The 23,247-nt window shown below is 44.8% G+C and overlaps 1 protein-coding gene across 2 annotated transcripts in view; it reads left to right on the top strand.

Annotated features, from left to right (window-relative positions):
* Positions 1-23,247, top strand: part of UFSP2 (UFM1 specific peptidase 2) — a 222,589-nt gene that overhangs the window by 77,078 nt on the left and 122,264 nt on the right. For both annotated transcript variants that reach the window (XM_069199705.1, XM_069199695.1), the window contains exon 8: positions 10,127-10,291. In XM_069199705.1, the coding sequence (XP_069055806.1) occupies positions 10,127-10,291 (165 nt within the window). The remainder of the gene's footprint in view (positions 1-10,126; positions 10,292-23,247) is intronic.

Genomic DNA, 23,247 nt, shown 5'->3' with positions numbered 1-23,247 from the left:
CTAACGAAGACACCCATTCAGCTGATTCAACTTGCTCAATAATGCCATCCTCCTCCAGTTTCGCCAATTCTTGGTGAACCTCCTCTTTAATGGACAAAGGTATGTGCCTGACTTTATGAACACACGGAATCGCTGAAGACTTTAATTCTATTTTGTGTACAAAATCATAAAGCCTCCCTATCTTCCCAGAAAATACTTCCGGATATGCCTCAAACCATTCTTCTTTCTTTATATTGATATTACTCTGAACCAACAATGGTTCAGGGTTGTTAGGATCTAATATTATTCCTAGTTAACCCTGGTCAGCCCAACCTAAGACTGACGGTCCCTTTTTAGATACGTACAATTTGCACTTGGCCTTTCTATCCTTGAATAGAAATTCTAGTTCACGTAAACCCAAAAATTCAATTCTGTTTCCTGTATAACTCTTGGCTACTACATCAGATTTGTTAAGATGTGTGCCTAATTCTTCTGCAATTTTGTTTTTCCACACATCCTCATTCACTATGGTAAAGGGTGATCCAGAATCTGCAAGTACATTAATCATCACCCCCCAATATTCAATTCACACATAGGTTTCCTCCTCTTAACTTGCTCTACATCTAAGATATCATATTCAATGCAAAAAACATGGTGTACATTGTTGTTCTCATAATCATCAGAATTGGAGTCACTGTCCTCCCTAATACATTTAACGTTCATTTTGTTGTTGCTGTTTTTCCTTCTGCAAACCTTTGCATAGTGACCTACCACATTACAATGGGAACACTTTTGATTTCTTGCAGGACATTTCTTAAAGGTATGCTAAATGGTCAGTGCTCCCATAACACCTTTTTTGACCCACATTCATAGTTTTAAAATCTCCAACAACTTTACGTCTGGAGTTTGTGTCTTCTTGTAGACCTTTCTTATCTTCATCCACTTTCCTGTATTTTGTACTTGAAATTTTGCTAACTTCTTTTACTTCCTGTTTTTCATCCATAACTACTTTGGCACATCTTCCTGCGAGTTCCGCTTTCTTTATCAGAGCTATTACCTCCTTTAAGGGTGCTTCACCGTTGACCCACAATTTATCCTGAATATTTGGATTGCTTGCATGCATAATGATTTGGTCACGAATTAGTTCTTTATGCAGAGATCTAAAACGACAAGTTAATGCTAGATTACGAAGTGCTGCCACATAGTCATCAACGCTTTCAGATTTACCCTACTTTCTCTGGAAAAACTTGTACCTATCCACAGCAACACAGACGATAGGTGAAAAATGTGATGCAATGTAATGCATGCATAAATACATGTCCACCCTCTCGTGGTTTATTTTCTACTTGGTTGTACGTCTTAAGCCCTCCTGGCCCTAAGTAATATAGTAATACCTTCTTCTTTTTCTCAGGAGAGAAATCTTCTTCTTCAAAAGTGTCAATATAATTGCAAAAGTATTCTTTCCATTCCTTCCAAGGCATAGTGGGTTCACCATTTACAGGTAAAATGGTTGTGCATTAGTTAAATTTAATGTATTTAATGCACACATGTTTGTTGAGAAGCTTGAGAACAAAAGGTTAAATATAATGTGGTTCCTGCAACTTACTTAATCCCTAAATTGTGTTTGACGTCCTCAAAAGTTACCAAGTGACAAAATTGGATGTGAAATATATAGAAGCATTCACTGTAGGATTGTTGGCCTGTAATTTAGTCAAAGCATGTGTGAGCCAGTAGATGGCGCACCCGTATTAACAATATAGCAGTGTTCCTTGAATGATCACAGTACCATGAAACAATTTGTCGTTCTGCGCTCACAAAATTAATGGTTCCAATTAATTGATCTGCATAAATGTATAATATCAGCAGCTGTATGCATTAGTGAATAAGTCTGTCATTAACAGTCCGTCTCCACACTGATTCCTTGATCATAGAAATGTGCGCACATACACTAAAAGACAGTCAGCATTTCCTTGAACTAGGTTCTTCCTTATATAGAACTAGTGAAAATTTTAAACTCACCCCTTGTATTTCAAAGAGTAATGCAGTATCAACGCAGGCCAACGCACATCACTTTTGAACAATTAATCATGACATGACAAATCTTACATAACGCTCCGTCGTTTCCTCACAGCTGGTGAACAAATCTCCGTCATTTCCTCACAGCTGGGGAATGAATCCCCACTGACTGCTCTGCATGTCCAGGGCTGTGCCAGCTCGTCGGCAATTTCTGTAGTAATCGAGTCAGGACAGCTTAAATTAGGTTCTTTATTTACAGCCCCAGACCCGTAATACCTCTGGATCCACTCCACATCTTCTCCTTAACTGTCAAATCCCCGAATCGTCATCCCACAACATTCTATATTTCCTCATGCGCTGTGGAATCCAAGAGACGTGCTGGCTCGTGAACAACGTGACTGTGATTCACGTTACAACATTATACTTTGTCACCCACAGTGAGCAGGGAACAGAAGCATATATTTCACGCCAAAGTTGTGCATCTTTATTTTTGCTTATGTCAAAGTTCTGTCTGATTTTCTGAACAGGCTAAGTGTAATCTAGAATATTATTATCTTGGCATTCTCAAAGTGAACTAGAACCACGCCTCTCACTGCCTGAATAATGTCACCTCTGTCACTGTTGCTGAGAAGTGTTGCTGTTATGGTCCTTGGGGTGACAATTGATGAAAATAGATAGACGTATTTGAAATTCTCTCGTTGGGGATTTCCATGTATAGTCATAAGTATGGAATAATTCTGCGCGCCTGCAGGGACCCCGGAGCACTGATCTGAAATATATTCTTAAGTGCAAATAGCAGCCCTTTTGAAAAGGGCCTGTCAAAAACCACTTAAGAATAACACTGTGCAGCCTATGTGAACAGCTACACAGGCCAAATTGTTGAAAAGAAAGACAGCTGTAGTGTAAATGCATCTTCAAACACACATTTATTCTAGAAATTTTTATAAAAAATACATTCTCATACTTTATTTACACCTCTAATGAGAATAAAACAATGCAGGGCAGTGTAGCCCATAGGCTGCCATTATACAGGATGTAAATAGAGCTGTGCCTTTAAGAAAGTAAAGTCTTCCTGTCTCCCATCATGCACAGCAAAAGGCAGTTGCCTCAGTTCTTTTTTTCCAGCTCCTTCTGACAGGACCTTGAAACATTGAGCTCTACCTCACAAAGCCTTTTTTGACAGAAAATTAAATTAAAACCTTTTGAATTTCAATTTCACTCAACGTCTTTCATCTTGAGTGAACATTTGCCAGCCTTTCCTGCCAAATTCTGACAGAAATTTAAAGTTTTTCTGTCTTTAGAATGCCTTCACTGTTTGACAAATGTCCTTCTTGTGGCAGAAAAAAGGCCAAAACAGATCCACACCAGGTCTGTATTATTTGCCTACCATCCAGTCACAAACCTGACTCCTGTGACATCTGCAGAACTTTTTCCAGAAGAACTCTTCGCGACAGAGAGAAAATTCGACTTCAGGCAAGAGAGGACAGGAGAAGAAGTGGTCAATCTGCCACAGAGCGAGGAGAAGGTCAGTCTTCTACCAGGGCTCTTCCTGTTTCCTCTGGAGCGACTGCCAGACCGGCTCAAAAACGACATAGGTCTCCAACGATGTCGAGGGCATCGACGTCGCGACCGGGAACGGCGCCAACATGTTCGCCGTCGAGGACCAGCTCACCGTCGAGAAAGAGGCCTTTCGCCGGCGAGACGGCATAGACGCTCGCCGTCAAGAAGGTCTTGGTCTGGGTCGCCGTCGACGCGACGAGGGCGATCGACGTCGAGGGACAGTGCTCGCCGCCAAAGACGCTCGCCGTCATCCCACCGACGTCGAGGAAGATTACAGTCGAGAGGATCTCAGCGACGAGGGACGTCAACGCCGAGAGGCACCCGCCGTCACCGTACTTCGACGTCGAGAAGTGTGTCGACGTCGAGGAGACATGCAAAGAGGCCTAGAAGGGTTTATACCACCTCGGAATCCTCGGCCTCTCTCATTCTTCTTCCAACTTCACCTCAGCCGTCTCCTCAGCAGTCACCTTTGCCACAGACACCTGTGGCGCCTACAGCTCCTCTTCCGGCTCCTCCTTCAGAGTCCGTCCCAGTGACTCCAGCGGAATCCATAAGACATTCCCGGCATTCCTCGAGACGCTCTTCCTCCTCTCGACACCATCGACATGAATCAGTTCAAAGATCGTCTCATTCACGTCATAGACATTCTTCTTCTTCCACACGGGATTACTCTCCAACTTTGTCTGACTCACCGTCTCCGAGAGTTTCTCCCATAGATGACGTGAATACCTTCCAAGAGGTCCTAGTACACGGGGCTTCCAAACTAAACATCCCGCTGGTGGTACTCGCTCCATCGACCTCGGTGATTTTCGAGACTTCACATCAGAGAACATCCTCAAGACCATTACTCCCACTGGTCCCGGGTCTTCTTGAACCGGCAATGGATATATTTCTGACACCGGCAACAACTAAAACTGCTCCTTCCAGGCTTATAAAAAAGTATCGCCCACCGGAGCAAGACCCTCTGTTCCTAAGGTCGGATCCAGTGCCGGACTCGGTGGTTATAGTAGCGGCAAAAAAGTTGCACTCTACATCTCCGTCTTCCTCCTCGCCTCCGGACAAGGAGAGCAGAAAGATCGATGCCGCAGGTCGTAAAGTATGCTCTACCGCAGCCATCACAATGAAAGCAGCCAGTGCTACTGCTTTATTAGGTAGATATGATCGTGCTCTTTGGGACTCTATGCTACAGTTTGCGGAGCATCTACCTAAAGAGAAAAGAGAAGATTTCTTGGAGATCATGAGTGAAGGTGCCATGGTCTCCAACCAGGTGATAAGTGCTGCTGCTGACTCTTCAGTGCTATCGGCACATAACTACACTCATGGAGTGGCCTTAAGAAGGCACACTTGGCTACGCTTGACATCTCTCAAACCAGAGGCACAACAGAGAATTCAGAATTTACCCTTCTCAGGCTCCACCTTGTTTGGCTCTCATGCCGATGACGAGATGTTGAGAATGAAATCTGAGCTAGACACTTTGAAAGCGGTGGGCATTGAACGACCAAGGGAACAACGAAAAGCATTCCGTCCCTACCAACGAAGGCTGTTCACTCACAGGTATCAAACGCCTCAGTGGATGGCTTCACGACCCCAGCAGCAAAAACAGCATCAAAGAACCTTCTCGACACAACGAAAGTCGACAGGGGGTCGTTCCACACCGCAAACCCAGACAACTCGTCAGGCACCCGCGTCTAAGCCCTGAATCTTTGCTTCCCCCTCCTCCGTTATCCACTCCGGTAGGGGGAAGTATCTCAAATCATCTGGACGAGTGGCTACGCATCACATCAGACGCCTGGGTATTGAATATTGTGCGGAATGGCTACGCTCTCAGGTTCATCAGTCCTCCTCCATCTATTCCACCCAAACCAGTCAGCCACCACCTCGAAGCTCTTCAATTAGAAGTAGCAACCCTATTACAAAAGAGAGCAATAGAGCCCGTCCCGATCAATCAGCACGGAAAGGGGATTTACTCAAGGTACTTTTTGGTACCAAAGAAGGACAAACAAGAGTTTCGTCCCATTCTAGACCTAAGGATAGCAAACAAGTGGATTCGCAGAGAAAAATTCAGGATGCTATCCTTGCACCAAATTTACCCTCAACTTCGTCAGGGCGACTGGCTCTGCGCGATAGACCTCCGCGGCGCTTACTTTCACATTCCGGTGAGCGAGAAACATCGAAAATTTCTAAGGTTCATCGTCGGAAAAAGTCATTACCAATTTGCGGTTCTACCCTTCAGCCTCAAATCAGCACCGAGAACTTTTTCCAAATGCATGGCGGTGGTGGCAGCCCATTTGAGGAAGCATTGAATATTCGTCTACCCCTATCTAGACGATTGGCTCATAAAAGCCTCCACCTATCTAGAGGCTCAACAGCATTTCAACTGGTCTCAGCAGCTTCTCCAGAGCCTGGGCCTTCAAGTCAATCTTCTCAAGTCCACAGCAACACCTGTTCAGAGGCTGCATTCCTTAGGGGCCATTATAGATACCAAACAAGGAAAGGTGTTTCCTTCGGAGGAACGACGGTTATCGATTCTCCAAAAATGCCAGCAGCTTGAGAAAACACCTCGGACCACTGCAAGGGCAATATCCTCTCTACTGGGCTTGATGGCGTCTTGCATCCACCTCATTCCCAATGCTCGCCTTCATATGAGACCCTTACAAGAGTGCCTGGAGGATCAATGGTGTCAACTGATGGACGATTGGGAGAGCAGAGTCCTCCTCTCTCCCCACGCCTTACAGTCCCTCAAGTGGTGGTGTTCACCCGACAATCTTTTGGTGGTGATTCCGTTCCAACAACAGCCTCCAGCTCAAACCATCGTAACAGACGCATCGCTGCTTGGATGGGGAGCGCATATGGATCACCTTAGAGTCCAAGGCAAGTAGTCACAGAGAGAGTGTCTGTATCATATCAACCTGTTGGAGCTTCGCGCAGTCCATCTTGCGCTCAAGGCCTTCCTACCATCTCTGAGGACAGAAACTCTACTCCTCCAGACGGACAACGTGGCCACCATGTATTACGTAAACAAACAAGGAGGCACCAGGTCCAGGATCTTATCGAAAGAGGCTCAAACAATCTGGCATTGGCTTCTAGCCAGGAACCTGTCGTTAGTAGCAACTCACCTTCCGGGCATACAGAATGTACAGGCGGATGCCCTCAGCCGCACAATGGACGAGACCCACGAATGGGTATTACACGACGACGTCGTCCATTCCATTTTTGCCATGTGGGGTACCCCCTCTATAGACCTATTCGCATCCCCAGAAAACAAAAAATGCCAAAACTTCGCCTCCAGATATTACCATCCAGGCACATGCCCTGTGGATAAGCTGGTCAGGAGCATTTCTTTATGCCTTTCCACCGCTTCCCCTGATACCGGCAGTCCTCCAGAAGCTGTCCAATGCCCACACCAAGATGATTCTAACTGCCCCAGAATGGCCACGCCAATGGTGGTTTCCAGACCTCCTTCACCGGTCACTCAAGCCACACATCAGGCCAAGGCCAGATATCTCATCCCAACCTCTCATCGTTGAATTTGGCAGCATGGCTCCTGAGTTAGTACCATATGGTCACTTGAATCTACCTCAGGACTGTATGGCAATCCTACGGGAAGCGAAGCGGCCTTCCACAAGGACATCTTATGCATGCAAGTGGAAAAGGTTCTGCGTGTGGTGCTTGGACAACAACGTTGACCCAATATCCTGCGGAGAGGAGACTGTTCTGCCATATTTATTAGGTTTGGCAAAATCTGGATTACAATTGTCATCCATAAAAGTACACCTAGCGGCTCTAACGGCATATAGAAAGAGCCCCTCTCAACCCTCCTTCTTTCGGATTCCAATCATCAAGGACTTCCTGGAGGGCTTGAAAAAGGTCTTCCCTCCCATTAGGAGACCATCTCCTCCATGGGAATTGAATATTGTCCTCTCACGTCTGATGCTACCTCCGTTTAAACCGATCCATAAAGCATTGTTACAACACCTTACGTGGAAAACTGCTTTTCTGGTTGCGATCACATCAGCTCGTAGGGTCAGTGAGATCCAGGCCCTCTGTGCTCATGAACCTTACACGTTTTTTCATTTTGCAAAAGTAGTGATGAGGACACATCCAAATTTTTTACCAAAAGTCGTTTCAGACTTTCATTTGAATCAAACGGATTCATTACCAACTTTCTTTCAAAATCCAACTACCCCTGCCGAGAGAACCCTGCATTCTCTTGACGTAAAGAGGGTTTTAAAGTTTTACTTGGACAGGACAAAATGCTTGCGTAAATCACAGCAGCTCTTTGTTAACTATGGCCCAGTTAGAACAGGGTTGGGCACATCTAAATAATCTTTATCCAGATGGATTGTTTCATGTATAGTGTTTTGTTATCAGCTAGCGAATAAATCTCTTGATAGCAGGCCAAAAGCCCATTCTACTAGAGGGAAGGCTGCTACTGCGGCCTTAATGAGAAATATCCCTTTGGCAGAGATATGCAAAGCGGCCACTTGGAAATCGGTCCATACCTTTACAAAACATTACTGCCTTAATACAGATGCTAGGGCAGATGCGCAGGTCGGACAGGCCTCGCTCAAGAATCTATTTGCATGATTTCATGTTTTTCAGTATTATTCTGTCTACTCCACCGCGGTTATGGGCATGGGCTTGCTAGTCTATTCAGTGCTTATGACTATACATAGAAATCCCCTACGAGAGAAGGAATAGTTTCTTACCTGTAACTCCAGTTCTCTCGTAGGGGTATTTCCATGATAGTCATAAGCAACCCTCCCTCCTCCCGGGTGGAGCTGACATACGAAAAGTTGCCATAATAATATCGATGTTGGTACTACAACGAATGTTGTTTTTGTTCCTTCATGTCAGGTTACAAGCCTCCACAAAAGAACTGAGGCAACTGCCTTTTGCTGTGCATGATGGGATACAGGAAGACTTTACTTTCTTAAAGGCACAGCTCTATTTACATCCTGTATAATGGCAGCCTATGGGCTACACTGCCCTGCATTGTTTTATTCTCATTAGAGGTGTAAATAAAGTATGAGAATGTATTTTTTATTACATTTCTAGAATAAATGTGTGTTTGAAGATGCATCTACACTACAGCTGTCTTTCTTTTCAACAATTTGGCCTGTGTAGCTGTTCACATAGGCTGCACAGTGTTATTCTTAAGTGGTTTTTGACAGGCCCTTTTCAAAAGGGCTGCTATTTGCACTTAAGAATATATTTCAGATCAGTGCTCCGGGGTCCCCGCAGGCGCACGGAACTATTCAGTGCTTATGACTATCATGGAAATACCCCTACGAGAGAACTGGAGTTAAAGGTAAGAAACCATTCCTTATCCATTGTTTTTAGCAAATTAAAGATCCAATCCTCCATAAATAGATTCACTCCTCAGCATTTCAGGGACTCCCAAGAAATATATATTGTACCGCCTGGAGCACGTCTTCACACATTCAGCCCTCAGGTGCAGTGTCTCCGATACCCTAGTGAAGCCATACACCCGAGTTTTGAGCGACTTAATCTTGAACATATTCCAGATTAGTATTTCACTATTTTGCTGCCACTGGGGCCTAAAGAATGGAGCTGGTTGCAGCAGCAGCACACCTTCAACAGTATGTATTTATGTGGATTCCTAGCGACATTGCTCAATAGAATAAACAATTTATTTTTTAGGGATAAAGACAACTTGAATTGAACTATGTGTTCTAGTAATCAAAAAAGATAGAAAATATGACAGTTCTTGAAAAAAATCAAAATAATACCTAACTGTGTTTTTTTTTTTATCTTGGGAGATACTTATCAATAATATCAAATACTTACTTATCAATAAGTAAATCTCCTGATCCCAGTTTGGACATTAATAATGTTGCATTAGTTTAAACAGTTATGCATATAGTCCTTCATAGGTAAAGTATATTGTAATGGTTAAATTGCTATGCAGAATATCACACTTACCTGGATGTTGCAAAAATACTTAGATGTTGCTTCACAAAGTGGATAAAATTTTGTAAAGCCACAAACTCCTAACGGCAATGCATCCATGGTTAAAAATGTTACAAACAACATTGCAAATAGTTGACAACCATAAACTGTTCACCTTATTGTGACAACTGGGTTGTCCTTGTTGGCTAACACTGTAGCAAACCCTTGAAAGCAGGAGCTGTAAATTTTGGTCAGTGTTGATATCTGTGTTAACTGCATTAATGCTTTATAGCCTTGTTCAATGGTATCTCTTGCCATTTAGCCACCTGTCACATTACATTTCTCCTGAATGTAGTTTTTGGTGCTGCAGTCCCGCTTTTGTAGGAAAGTGTGTTTGTAAGTGCTATGTGTACCTAGCCAGTCCAAATATTTATATCCACGGATGGGTGTGGTCCTCAATGGCACAGAGTTTGTATCTGTTCAAAGTCATGGCCAGAGCTCATTGGTGCCATAAAGTACACTGGAAACATAACTATGACTAATGTTTTCTTTTTCCTTTTCGGTGTAGATTCTTGTTTCATATATTCATAATTGCATTAACAACCGTAGTTAATTTTCATGTGGCACAGCATGTACTATTTTTTTTTATCTTGAACAGATGTTTGTTGTCCAAGGAAACTACACATATCATCATTACATGCAGGATCGCATTGATGACAATGGCTGGGGTTGTGCCTACAGGTCTCTGCAGACAATCTGTTCATGGTTCAAGCATCAGGGGTACACAGAACGAACAATACCAACACACAAGGAGATTCAGCAGGTACATATCTTGATGCATGTTTGTGGTACGGTGAATTCTTTAAATGAAATGCACAGAAAGTATTTTGTCAGAGCAGTATTAAAGAACCTATCGTTATGGCCTCCACTTCAATGATGTCATCCCAAAAATCCTAGCTTTGAGACTTACAAAACACCTGAAGGTAAAACACCATGTTCGAGGCATGTGTGTCTGTAGATGTACATGCTGTGCATACTCCTGCCATCTAGTGTTGGGCCCAGGCGTGTACAACTTGTTTTCCTTCAAAGAAGTATTTTTGAACCTCAATACCTAGTGACTCCGCCTATTCCTGGTAATGCTAATGAGCATCAACTCCATTGTTGGATTGTTGTTTTTTTCTCTGCCATCGGGCTCAGATGTGTTTCTTTCAGGCAGGCAGATCTCTCTTCCCCTATTGGTTGCGGAAACAGTGTATTTCTCCGTCAGTTCCCATCGTCCTTGCACCATTGCCCCTTTTCGAGATAAACTTCCTCGAAGGCCATTTGTGGGGCCTGGCCCCTCACACCCCCTCAGCTTCAGAAAAAGAACAAGTAATGGGCAGAACTCCATTTTGCTTCTGCACAAAGTTTCAAGCAAAGTACCCCAGGAAAGAACTCCACCCGGTTTTCAACCTTTTGTCTGTCCCCAGACCATCAAGAATTCTCATGCTCAGTGTGTCTTACTGGGGTAAGAAGACCCTTCGAAATCGCTGAGATCAACGTCGACAGCTATGGCGCACCACCATTCAGAAGATACACCAGACCTGTTCGGGAAACAGGTGCTTTATGCCGAGCAGCTCCCAAGGACTCCCACAGAAGTTCAGGTCCACGAGCTGTAACGCAAATCAGACTCAGATGTCAATGACTCCCTTCCAACAGACTGACCACAGTGAGTACCAACACCACTCCTCCTAAACCTCTACAATACTCAGTATCCGAGCATCGTCCTCAAGAGGATCGAGCTTCAGGTTTGTGGGCCAAACATGAGGCTTCAGGTCTGCCACTGCCTCACGGCCATGGCTGGCACCGAAATACCGAGTCAGATCCGAACCTCAGCATTCAAGCATGACTGTAAGTCACACTTGTCATCTGCTGCAGTTTCCTCCAAGCCGCCCATGGTGTCGAAGCATGGCTCCAAGCCACACCTGTTAACTTTGACCAGCTCCTTCAAGCCACACCCAGCATCGAAGCATAGTTCCACAGCCCACCTGCTGACTTTGACTTCGGTAAGCTTCTCGGCATCGACCTCACCCAGGCAACACATTTTGGCTTGTGCCAGCTCACTGAAGGTGGTCTGGGCATCAAAGCACAGCTCTACCTCTCACTAGCCGACTGCTCAGGCCCTTCAGTATCCCCTTCGAAATGCCTTTCGATGCCAGACTCGGCGTGGAAATTTTCAGGGGTGAGCCTACCCTCCTTGGCACAGAAAAGATGGCATCCAGTGCAGGCTCTTCTCTCGTTTCTGATGCCTCTGAGCACACTGTCCATCAGCGGCTCCAGCAGGAGCTTGACTCCAAGCAACACCAAGCTCACACTCACCTGAGAATAGATATATTCTGTTTACGATATTCTGTCTTTTTCTGTCAAAAGCTGACTTTTGAGGAGGGCATCAATCCACCCTTGAACTCTGTGCCCAAGACACCTAGGCTCCATGTCCAGAGCTCGTCTGTGACACCTCATTCTTCACCCTCTCCTCCCTGGGCATTGTCACCTCGTACACGCCCAACTGCCTCCATGCTCACAGGAGCCCTATCCCCTATTGTCCCTCAGTGTTCCCCTCCTTCAGACCGTGGTGGGGGGAATAGATATATGTCTCCTGACCACTACCATGACCCATCAGGTGCCACTCACTCCTGCAGTGTTACATGGGAGGATTATGCATTGGACCCACCATGTGATACCGACCCGGATCTATATCTGGCTCAGCCCTCTTCACGTGATAATACCCCAGCATACCACGAGGTCTGCCTCTTACCAAATGGTCATCATGCATAAGGAGTCAGATGATGCTCACTTCCTCACAGAGATCTTACCTCCCACGCAGAGGTCTATGCAATACCTTACAATGCTTCAGCCACTGATACCTTTGAGGAGCAAACCAAGGCTCGTGTTATAACTCTGAGGGTGGACAAAAAGTTTAAAGCTGCCCCCTCTGACCCTCCCTGCATCAGAGGTTAGTTGCTGCCATATTCCCTAATTTGTTTGCACAGCACGGGGATGTTACCCCACCAGTCTGGGAGAGCCAGGAACTAGAAGCAGCAGCTAAAAGTGTGAGGGGCAACGTACTGCACACTGGCGTATCGCTAATTTTGATGCACTACTCTCTCAGTACGTCCGTGTCTAGTGGGACGAGGTTGGATGCTGTTACAACACCTCTTGGGCCAGTTCAAACAGAGAGGCCAGGCATTAGTCACTGAAGGGAATACCATCCCCATGTTACCATTAAATCTCCCAAGACACAGCTGGTCACGTTGCCAATAGTGGCATCCTTCTATGCAGACATGCCTGGTTGCGAGTTTCTGGTTTAACACCGGAAGTTGAACAACATCTGACTAACTCACCTTTTTTATGGCATGCATCTTTTCGGTTTTCAAGTGGACCAGACGCTAGGTCAATTTAAGAAGAATTGCAAGACTGCCAAAGGCGTCGGCTCCACCATCCCTTCCTGGCACCCCTTTTCATGAGAAAGCAAAAGCTTTTCCCTCAAATACACTCGCATCCTCTCCCGAACTGTAGTAAAACAATCAATCTACATGGGTCACTAGGGGAGGCGGCGTACATCCAATATTGGTTAAAACAGAGGGTTAGGATGCAGCCCCTGAAGGGGCTTCTCTACTAAGCACTGACTCCCCATACACACACCCCAACATGTTTTTTTTTTTCAACGCACGTAACTGAACAATTCCATCTCTTTTTACCTACCATGGGATTAGAGATTATCTCACAACAGTGGGTTTTGGATAGTATAGGTTGGGACCTCTGCCTGGGTCCACCATACACCTCACCACACATCCATCCCAGAAACACACATGTCCATAGGACCACAGCCTCTTCTGCAAGCATATACTGCTTGCAAAAGAGTCACACATCCTGTCCATACTAAACACCAAGACATAGGAGTATGTTCCTATACCTTCTCATACCACAGGAAGGCAGATCTCTCCGACTGATCCTCAACCTCAGATTCTGCATCAAATTTGTCCTTTTGTAAGCACTTTCACATGGTGGCGATCCAGGGTGTCATTCCGCTTCTAAAAAAAGACAACTTCATAATTTCCCTCAACCTGAAGAACACCTACCTCCACATGCCCAAGTTCATCGAGGACACATGCGGTCTTCGGTGAGTGAACTTAAATATTAGTTCAAATTGTTACTATTTAACTTAATCACTGCCTCCAAGATGTTTATCAAGTGCATGGCTGCTGTGACTGCTTAGCTCTCATGCCATGGTATCCACGTCTTATCGTACCTGGACCACCACTAAGCACATCAAAGGCTCACTGTGGTGAGTGAACTTCAATATTAGTTCATATTGCTATCTGGCATAATTACTGCCCCGAGGTGTTTATCAAGTGCAAGGCCTTGATGATCACTTACCTCTAAAGACACAGCATCCAGGTCTTCCCTTACCTGGGCAATTGGCTGACCAAGTTAGCCATACAACACCAGTTCTTAACGCACACCCAGACTACTTGTTTGCCCCCTCAAAGCCTAGGGTTTCCAACCAATGTGGCCAAGTCCCACCCTCTAGTTTTTTGCAAGTACAATACTGCTGTCACTTTCAAACCTGTAACGTCTTTCAGCCAGGTTGCCGGGTAACAGTCATCTCAGGGTTATGCTTGCTTATCATGATGGCACCCATCATTGCTGTATTTCCTCACGTAAGTTTACTCAGGCACCCTCTGCGAAGTGCCTAGGGGCACAAGGGTCTCATGGGGAGGGCTTTCTAGAAAATATAGATCTAGTGTTGGTATTTGGGGTAGTAAGCATCACTCGCTGCAGTAGATCAACGCAATTTACCTATTGCAGGGATGGCCTTTTTTTCCTCAACACGGTTCTGAAGGAGACACCAACAGCGGTCGCCTTTCTTACTGGCTAGGGAGTATACCTAAATTATTTCACCATTTGCAAAACATGGGCGCCTGTCTCACTGGTCCTCCACACCAACCACTCAGATGTCCTCTATCATACACAACGAAAAAGTCTCACTACTTTTCTGTTTTTAATTGCAACGCTGGAAGGAATGTGTTCATTGTAGTTGCCAGCTGCAGCTAAGAACGCAACATGCCCAAGCTTCACCACACGGCAGCAACACCCACAGCCCTTAAGCAGCACACTGTGAGTGAATTGGTCAGTGAATAGTTTTTCTCCGCCCTTTCCACTCCGTTTACTTTGGTGCTGTGGTGACTGTCACTTGATTTCCTTCTACCAGCTCTAATATGGATACTCCAGTCAAAGTTTGGCACTCTGCATGAATTGTCCATCAGTTTCTCATGAGAAGCTCCCCAATAGGTGGGACCTTCTCACCATCCACACCTTATGGCACCTCACCTCCCAACAGCTTACCTTTTGGTCCGGTTCCCAAGGTCTTAGGGTTTGAAAACCTTTACTTCCTGGTAAAGTGCATACTTATTTTAAAGAAAACAAACAGACCTACCAGTAGGGGCTGATGTGCAGTCAGCAAAATTCCTGCAGTACTCGTTCGCTACACGTGGCATTCCTTTCGCAAAGTCAGTACAGGACACTGCCTGGTACTTCCTCCACCTGCAGAAAGCAGGTCTAAATTACACCTCTTTTACATTAAAAATGTGATGGTTGTGTCGCCTGTTCACAGAATAGGCAACATATTACCCTACTCCCACTTTTAGCTACTGAGGTTTTCATAGAAGGCCTCGAACTACCCATCCAACCCCAAACGCATCCTGCTCCTGTGTGGACATTCAACACAGTTCTCATGAGGATTGTGGGCCCTCCTTTCAAACCACTTCACTCTTGCTCACTTTGATCCCTTTCTTGGAAGATGGCTTTGCTTGTAACCATAACTTCCACCAGGTGGGTCAGTAGGACCTACTTCCTTAACTTGGAAGAATTTTTCTTTAAGGGTCAACATATTAGAGTGGTTCTTTCACAACATGATCTTAACCCCCTCTTCGAGGAGGTCTCTAAATTTCTTTCCAATGAAGCTGTCCTGTCAGACATATCAGTCTTTTTGTGTCGCAATCCAAGCCATATAAGGGGCATACCATTTTCCAACAGAGGTGTTGCATGCTAGCTCCCCAAATGTGTGCAGACCTGCTGTGCACCTCTCATTTGCAACATCCTCAGGCTAAGCCACTGCTTTTGGGAGGAGTGCTTTACAATCTGTGCACAGCATGTGTAGCTACAGTCACAAATGCCTGGAACAGAAAATGTTACTTACCCTGTAAGCAGCTGTTTGTTGCATGTAGTCCTGTAGATTCACATGTGCTCACCCTCCTCCCCAGTCAGCAGTGTTTGTTGCAGACTCAATTACTTTGCATGGTCATCTTTGCAATATTGTTATACTCCATCTACAGTCTTGCCCTCTGTGCAGGAAAAAGACAATCTAACAATGGAATCAATGCCCTTGCACATTACCAGTAATAGGCAGAGTCACTATGTTTGGTGACTCGAAAATACTTCTTCGAAGTAAAATCAAGTTGTAAACGTCAGAACCCAACACTAGATAACAGGAGTATGCACAGCATGTAAATCTACAGCACTACATGACACAGACAGATGTTTGCAGGGCAAGTATCATTTTTCTTTTGTATTAAGTGACTTTGCTGGTCATTTAAATGATTGTAATAATGCAGCAGAGTGATTAACAAATATTTTTTGCACTCTGCTCTATTGCAGCATTTGCAGAACGTCACAAAGGTGGTAATGTTGTACACCTCCTGGTAATTTGTGCTTCTGTCTCTAAAATCCTTAAGTTGTTATAGTGAAAATGTATAGATGGCCAGCAATAGCTATGTTACCCCTAGGTATTGTACAATTCAGCCCTCAAGCTTCCTAATGCAGGAGTAATAGAGAGAGCTCAATGGACATGGATGCCTCTAGAGCTGGAGTGCTGTCCATGGCTTGGACTCATCCTGGGGCACATCTGTTCTAGCTTGCTGAGGGCAACCAAGGTCATCACCTGTCCCAAATGGTGCTTGGTCATTTCTTAGAACCGACTGAGCCATGTACAATTGCTGTTCATGTAAAACCCTTTACCAATTGGGCATTCAAAGTTCCTATTTGAAAATTTGGTACTGCTACCAAGAGCTGCACCTTCGATAGCTCCAGCCACGCCCTCAGTCTGGCTTTCCATGTGCAATGCAGTGGCTTTCCTATTTGTCACAGCTTAGCCACTGTGGCTCTCTCAGTGAGAGTTGGTTAAGTGGTCGATGCTCCAGAACAATCCATTTTCAGGACCAGTTGATTTGGCAGGTGAGTTGTTACAGACTCATTAGTGGATTCAAACTTTGATGACCACTGTCCTGCTAGCTATATGAACCAAAACCATTTCTGGGTTCTGGGGAGCGTGGCGGCATTGTACCCCTTAACTCAGATTCATCTCACAGCACCACGTCCGCTTACCAAAAGTGGCACACTAGGCCCTCACATTGAAATGACTGGCTCCTTGCAAGTGTCACAGGCTTCTTACCTATTTAACGTTTGAGAACAGGTTGAGATTGTTTTGGCCCTAAGACCTCTAATCACTCACTTTACCAGATAAAACTGGGTTAAGGCATGGTCATTAGTGGATTCAAACTTTGATGACCACTGTCCTGTTAGCTATATGAACCAAAACCATTTCTGGGTTCTGGGGAGCGTGGCGGCATTGTACCACTTAACTCAGATTCATCTCACAGCACCACGTCCGCTTACCAAAAGTGGCACACTAGGCCCTCACATTGAAATGACTGGCTCCTTGCAAGTGTCACAGGCTTCTTACCTATTTAACGTTTGAGAACAGGTTGAGATTGTTTTGGCCCTAAGACCTCTAATCACTCACTTTACCAGATAAAACTGGGTTAAGGCATGGTCAGCTGCACCTAGCACCAGACACATTGTCAGTGAGATACCAAAGCCCTGGATAAACCCTTCTACGATTTCTTAGTCTCAGGCGGTACTCCTTGGACTCAATCAATTTTGGATAGACATGGGGGTCATTATGATCCCGGTGGTTGGCGATAATGTGGTGGTAGTACTGCCAACAGGCTGGCGGTACTTACCGGCACATTATGACATTGGCGGATTGGCTGAAGCCAACCCGTCAATGTACCACTCCGACCGCCATGGCTGTAACAGCCGCCAGGCTGGAGATATCCATCTCCAGCCCAGTGGCCGCCATTGTTCCGCCGGTGGGATTATGACCCCACCTACCGCCATGGTTTTCATGGCGTTCGTAACGCCACAAAAACCATGGCGGTATGCCCTATCAGTGACAGGGAATTCGTTCCCTGTCACTGATAGGTGGCCCCCTCCCTCCTACCTTTCCAAAGATCCCTCCACCCCCCCCCACATCCACGCCCCTTCACACACACGCACAGACACACTCATTCAAACATACATACACGCATGCATACATCCAATCGCACACACATCTGCACACACTTCAAACATACACGCAGACATGCATCACAAATACTATACATACACACACTTACACTTCCATACATTCACGCACGCAGTCAACATACAACACACACCCGCAATCACGCACACACATACATGCACACACCACCACACACACAAACCCCCCACCCCCCTCCCCTGTCGGAGACCCAACTTACCTAGATCCATGGGGTCCTCTGGCAGGAAACGGGACAGGGCGCTGCTACCGCCAGCAGCACCCGCCAGCAGAACACCACCAGGCCGTATTATTTGTCATAATACGGCTGGCGGCGGTCTACTGGCGCGGCGCTGCAGGTAGTAGCAGTGCTACTTTGCGGCCATTCGCCAGTGTGGCCACAGCCGGATTTCCGCCCTTCTTGTGGCGGAAATCCAGCTGTGGTCATAATATGGCGGACTGCTGGTAGCCAAGGCGATGTTCTTTTGGCGGCCATCGCCGTGGCGGTAGGCAGTTTTTACCGCCAATGTTATAATGAGGACCATAGTCTTTGTCCCCTTCTCTTGAAAGCACAGGCCACTTAAATGTGGTATTCCACAAGCTTTTACTCGTCCCTCTGCTGTTTAAAATGTACAATGACAACCTACTCCATCTGCAAGACGAACAATTTTAAATATACTGGGATCATACACATCTTCTTCACCATTTCTTGATCCCCAAAAAATCCTTCTCTCTGGGATCATCAAACCAAAATGAGTAAATGTTAGAATCATTTGATTTCAACAAAACCCTCAAAAAACTGAGGTTTTACGCACTTCTACGAAACCAGAACAGTAGAACAACATCAGGTGGATTGTCATTACTTTAACCTTGTTCGGTACCCACCAGCTCAGTAAGAAACAATGGCATTTTTCTAGGTTCCTCTCTTTCTCTGAAACATATATCCACTAAGGTTGTCAGCAGTTGTTTCTTCCACCTGAAGATCTTGAAAATAATTCTCCCATTCCTGGGCTCTCATCTTCATTTGGACTGAACTGTATCAATGTGATCCATGTAGCCTCACCTGTTAAATTGTTTCAGCTCCTCCAGCTAGTGAAAAATGCAGCAGCTCGCCTGATTGGCAGATGCTCCTAACATGGCCACATTGCACCAATCTTGAAATCACTTCATTGGCTAACCATCCAAAACTGTGTCATTTTTCAATCCAGGACCATTGGGCATACAGCCATCAACTGCCATGCTGGCAATGGTCATGAAACAAACCCTCAGAAGAACAAACCCTCTGAAGATCGTGATCTATGGGCCAGTTCCTCCGATAGACATCTAACTCTAGACCATCTTCCTAGGCCATAATAGTGTTTTCTATCATCCCACTCAAGATTCGTAATCCCATGTCTGTGCACTAGTGCTAAGAACTTCCTTATAACAAGATATGGGGAAAATGGAGAGATATGTAGTTCACTTGGCGTGTCACGGTGCGGGCCCCTCCACATGTGTGCACATCTAAGAGGAATCATCCGATGGGCATAGATTAGACGTTCTTTCCCGCCACCAAAAACCAGAGCCCACACGCCACGATGTTAAAATTAGTATTATGCAAATATCATTCAATTAACCAAGTCTATGCTTATTGTGTACACTTAATTACTGATCGTAGTGCCCCCGGGGCCAATGTTATGTTACAACCGTCCCAAGACACCTTCAAGTGTCCTGTTATTTACTTTTGTGTTTATGTTTTTGTTTCCGTATTTGTTAATTTGCCTTTCATAAAATCAATAAAAGATCTTTATCAAAAAAATAACTTCACCTTATTTGTAGAAAAATAGTTTGAAATGTGGCTTTTCAATCAATAACTATTTTAATAGATCTTTGTGTTTATGTCTCTGTTTTATATCTAACTAAAGCAGTCTGGTTACACATTGTTGACCTGATGATAGAGCATAATTTTGATATCCTCTTCGTCATTGAGCCCTTACTTGCCACCCCGATGGTTTCGAAATCATCCCTCTTCCACATCCGTATAAAAGAGGTTGAGGGCCTGATGTTTTGTTTATGGAGTCACTGCTGGTCTCTCCTCTAAATCTTTACATTTTCACTTCGACCAAACTACAAAATCACTATCACAGCTTCCTGCTTTAAGCCAGGCATTTCCGCTATCCTAGGCTGATTTTCAAGTGTTTGAACAGACCCACCTTCATCAACTGATACGCCTCTACTCATTCACTATATGTCTAATCTACCCAATATGTAGCTTATCCTACCCATTGAGTTGAACTTATTTTATATTTAATCTTCACTTCCACAGACTCTGTCTCTTGTGAATCATATGTTCGTCCGCCATGGACTGGCCATTATTTTCACATTACACATCTTGTAGCTTTCAACCCTAGGGCAGATAGGACTACCTCTCAAATAACTTCCATCTAATCTGGTTCTGCCTTGAAACCATGTCCTGTGCAATCTCGTTCTCTTGGCTCTAGTGCAATCACTCCTGTTCTTGTTCATATTTGCAATTCTTTCCTCTCTTCCTCCTTGGTTCCATCTGAATGGCTTCATAGGTGCCACTGCTGAAAAAGCCATCATCTGATCTCCCTGTAATGAGCAATTTCAGACTAATATCTATTCTTCCCCTGCCCATCAAAATACTTGAATAAGACGTTATTACTCAACTGTCCTCGTTAAAACAAAAAAATACTAATATCCTTGACCCAATTCAGTCTGGCTTTTGTCCTTTCCACAGCACAGACTCTGCTTTCCTTCTTAGCCGATCTCAGAGGGCTTGTAGATCCAGACAATATTTTCACCCTGATATTACTCAACCTCTCAGCGGCCTTCAACACAATTTCCCATAATCTGCTATTGCAAAATTTACACCTGGTGGGAATCTGTGACCAGGGCTTAAATGGATTGGCTTCTACATTTCAGATGGCACTCAAGCAGTTAATCAGTCCCTTAAAAGCCTCATTTCAAAACCTTTAGCACTTGGAGTTGCTGCATCTTAAGCCCTAGTCTATCTGCTTTTGCTAGCCAATTTTGTTTTGTCTTTTGCTCACTTAAATTGCATAGACGACACACATTTTCTAATTGGACTTGATGACCAGTCTCCCTTTCTTTGTGGAACTTTTCAACAATGCTTTTGCACCATTGCCTTTTGAATACATCCGAGTTTTGTTTCAAATATACGCAGATGAAAAAATAAATTCTTGCTGTTGGTCGCAGTTCCATGCATCTTTCTTGGACCAAAGATTGGTGGCCATCTCAATTCACCTCATTCCATCCCATTCAGTTTAGAACTAAACAAGGTTTATTCTGTTTGCTTTTTCTGCATTCATGTTATGGAAAATATGATCTTTTCTGTCTATTCCCCTACTGTGCTTTCTAGTCCATTCAACGATCCTAAGCCATCTTGACTGCTGTCTCTGTTAAGTCCTCCCATCTTCCCTTTTGCCATGCCTTGCCAGTTTCCAGTAAGCTGCTGCCTGTCTGGTTTTCAGGCTTCATCTGTACTGTCATATAATGTGAGTCCTATCTTCCTTGCATTGGCTACGTATGCTTTTGAATTCCCTCTGATAGGCCATCCAGCCTATCATAACTGCCCCTCTTTATATGTAAACTATATTTTGCCAGTATGCTCCCAATTGTTCTCTTGGCTCCGCATCCTCCAGGCTGATTTAGATTCCATCCTTTCTCCTGATTTGTATGGATGGTGCTCTTCTAGGTCTGGCATTAGCCAAGACCTTTTGATTTTACTAAAACAAAATATATAATATACGTACTTATAGGGACTTTTAATTCTCTTCATCCATTGATCTATTATTACTTGAACTTTTTTCTTCTGGCCCCTTACAGCATACAGCTTGGGGCAGTGTATCAGCACAGGTCGGCTATTGGCTACTTTTACTGAGAGTGGCAGTCTTCTCCCGTTTCACAAGGCTCACATTTACACACAGTGTAGTGCCATTCACAGCGATGTGTGCTGTACAAGCTAAAAACAATAGTTTTGCTTTGAGCCAAGTTTTCTTTTTAGATTGCTAGGGGCCTTGCAGCTTCCCCCCCAATAATGTTTTACAAAAACTATAAGAAAACAAGCATTTCCAAAATCAAAAGGGTGTCAGCCAGTACCATACCTATTGGCTTGTTATATCTGGAAGTTGATATTGGAATTCTGTCCCTTCATTCTTTGTCAGTTACATGACCACCTTTTATTCCAATACATACTACATGTTTTTTTTTTCCGAAGAACTCTTTGTACATCTCTCTCCAGTTCTGCTGTCTCAATTTCTGAGCGCTAGGACAACTTAGGTGTAATCGTTCACTTCCCAGTATTCTCCCCAGCAGTATTCTCCCCAGCAGTATTCTCCCCAGCACTAGCTATCCTGAGGGAAACTTCAGAGATAACCAGCTGCTTGATAGTTCATTTAGTCTTTCACCCTTACTCCTAGGCTTCATCACCGATTTGCACTATAAGACAGTTACAGACCACCACTGGCATAGTTCAACTTCTTTTGAGTGGTGTCACACACATTCATGTCCACCTCCGCAACAGGGTAGGTGAGAGAGCTGGTGGTTCGCTTGCCATGAGGCTGCTGTGAGATCCCACTTCAGCTGACCCTCAGCTTCTTTGCACCACACAATCCTCTGATTCATGCACATGTTGGACCCTTTGGTCGGTGTTTCAAAACTGGTTAGGTGAGTAACCGACATTGTACCTGGGGTCCTGCAATGGACAATCAAAATCTGATCACTGTAGAATGAAGGAAGGGATGCTACCTGTAACAACACCAGCCGCTTCCAGGGAGGGCCCCAGGGTGATTGACATTCAAGCAGCCTTTAGACAGGCTTAGCTGGAACTGGAATTACCACGGCTTTTTTTTATTGCTTTTCAAACAGACTTGTACAAAGAAAAACAAATCAAAAGATGGTGCACTTGTATGGCAGACGAGGCAACCATAGCGAAAAGGAAAGATACGTAGGAGTTCACAATAAGAAATGTGCGTGGCAAAGCTGGTGCTGCGATATCCACCATAAGTACCTTGCATGCATTATAGTTCAGAGAAACCAATATAAAGCAAGACACAGCATCTCACAGCCAGATCTGCACACACTCTGCCATCAAGTCCATCGATGACCCACGGCCCAAATCTTCTCCAGCAGAAATGTCTGCAGTATCATTATGTTGCCCTGGAGGTGTGGCCAAAGCCATTGGGAATTCCCCAGAGGATCCCTAACCCACCAGAATCCTGCTCGGGGTTCCCATCTAGGGCAGGTTAGTAGCATTGTGTCCCATGCAGACAAGATTGGAACCCTGCGTACCCCTTCCTCCTCCCTCCAGACTGAGTCTCTCTCACATTCCACCCACTTAATTACTTCCTTCCATCACC

This window comes from Pleurodeles waltl, chromosome 1_2, assembly GCF_031143425.1.
Source record: "Pleurodeles waltl isolate 20211129_DDA chromosome 1_2, aPleWal1.hap1.20221129, whole genome shotgun sequence".
NCBI lineage: Eukaryota > Metazoa > Chordata > Amphibia > Caudata > Salamandridae > Pleurodeles > Pleurodeles waltl.
This window is presented reverse-complemented; position numbering and strand designations above follow the sequence as displayed.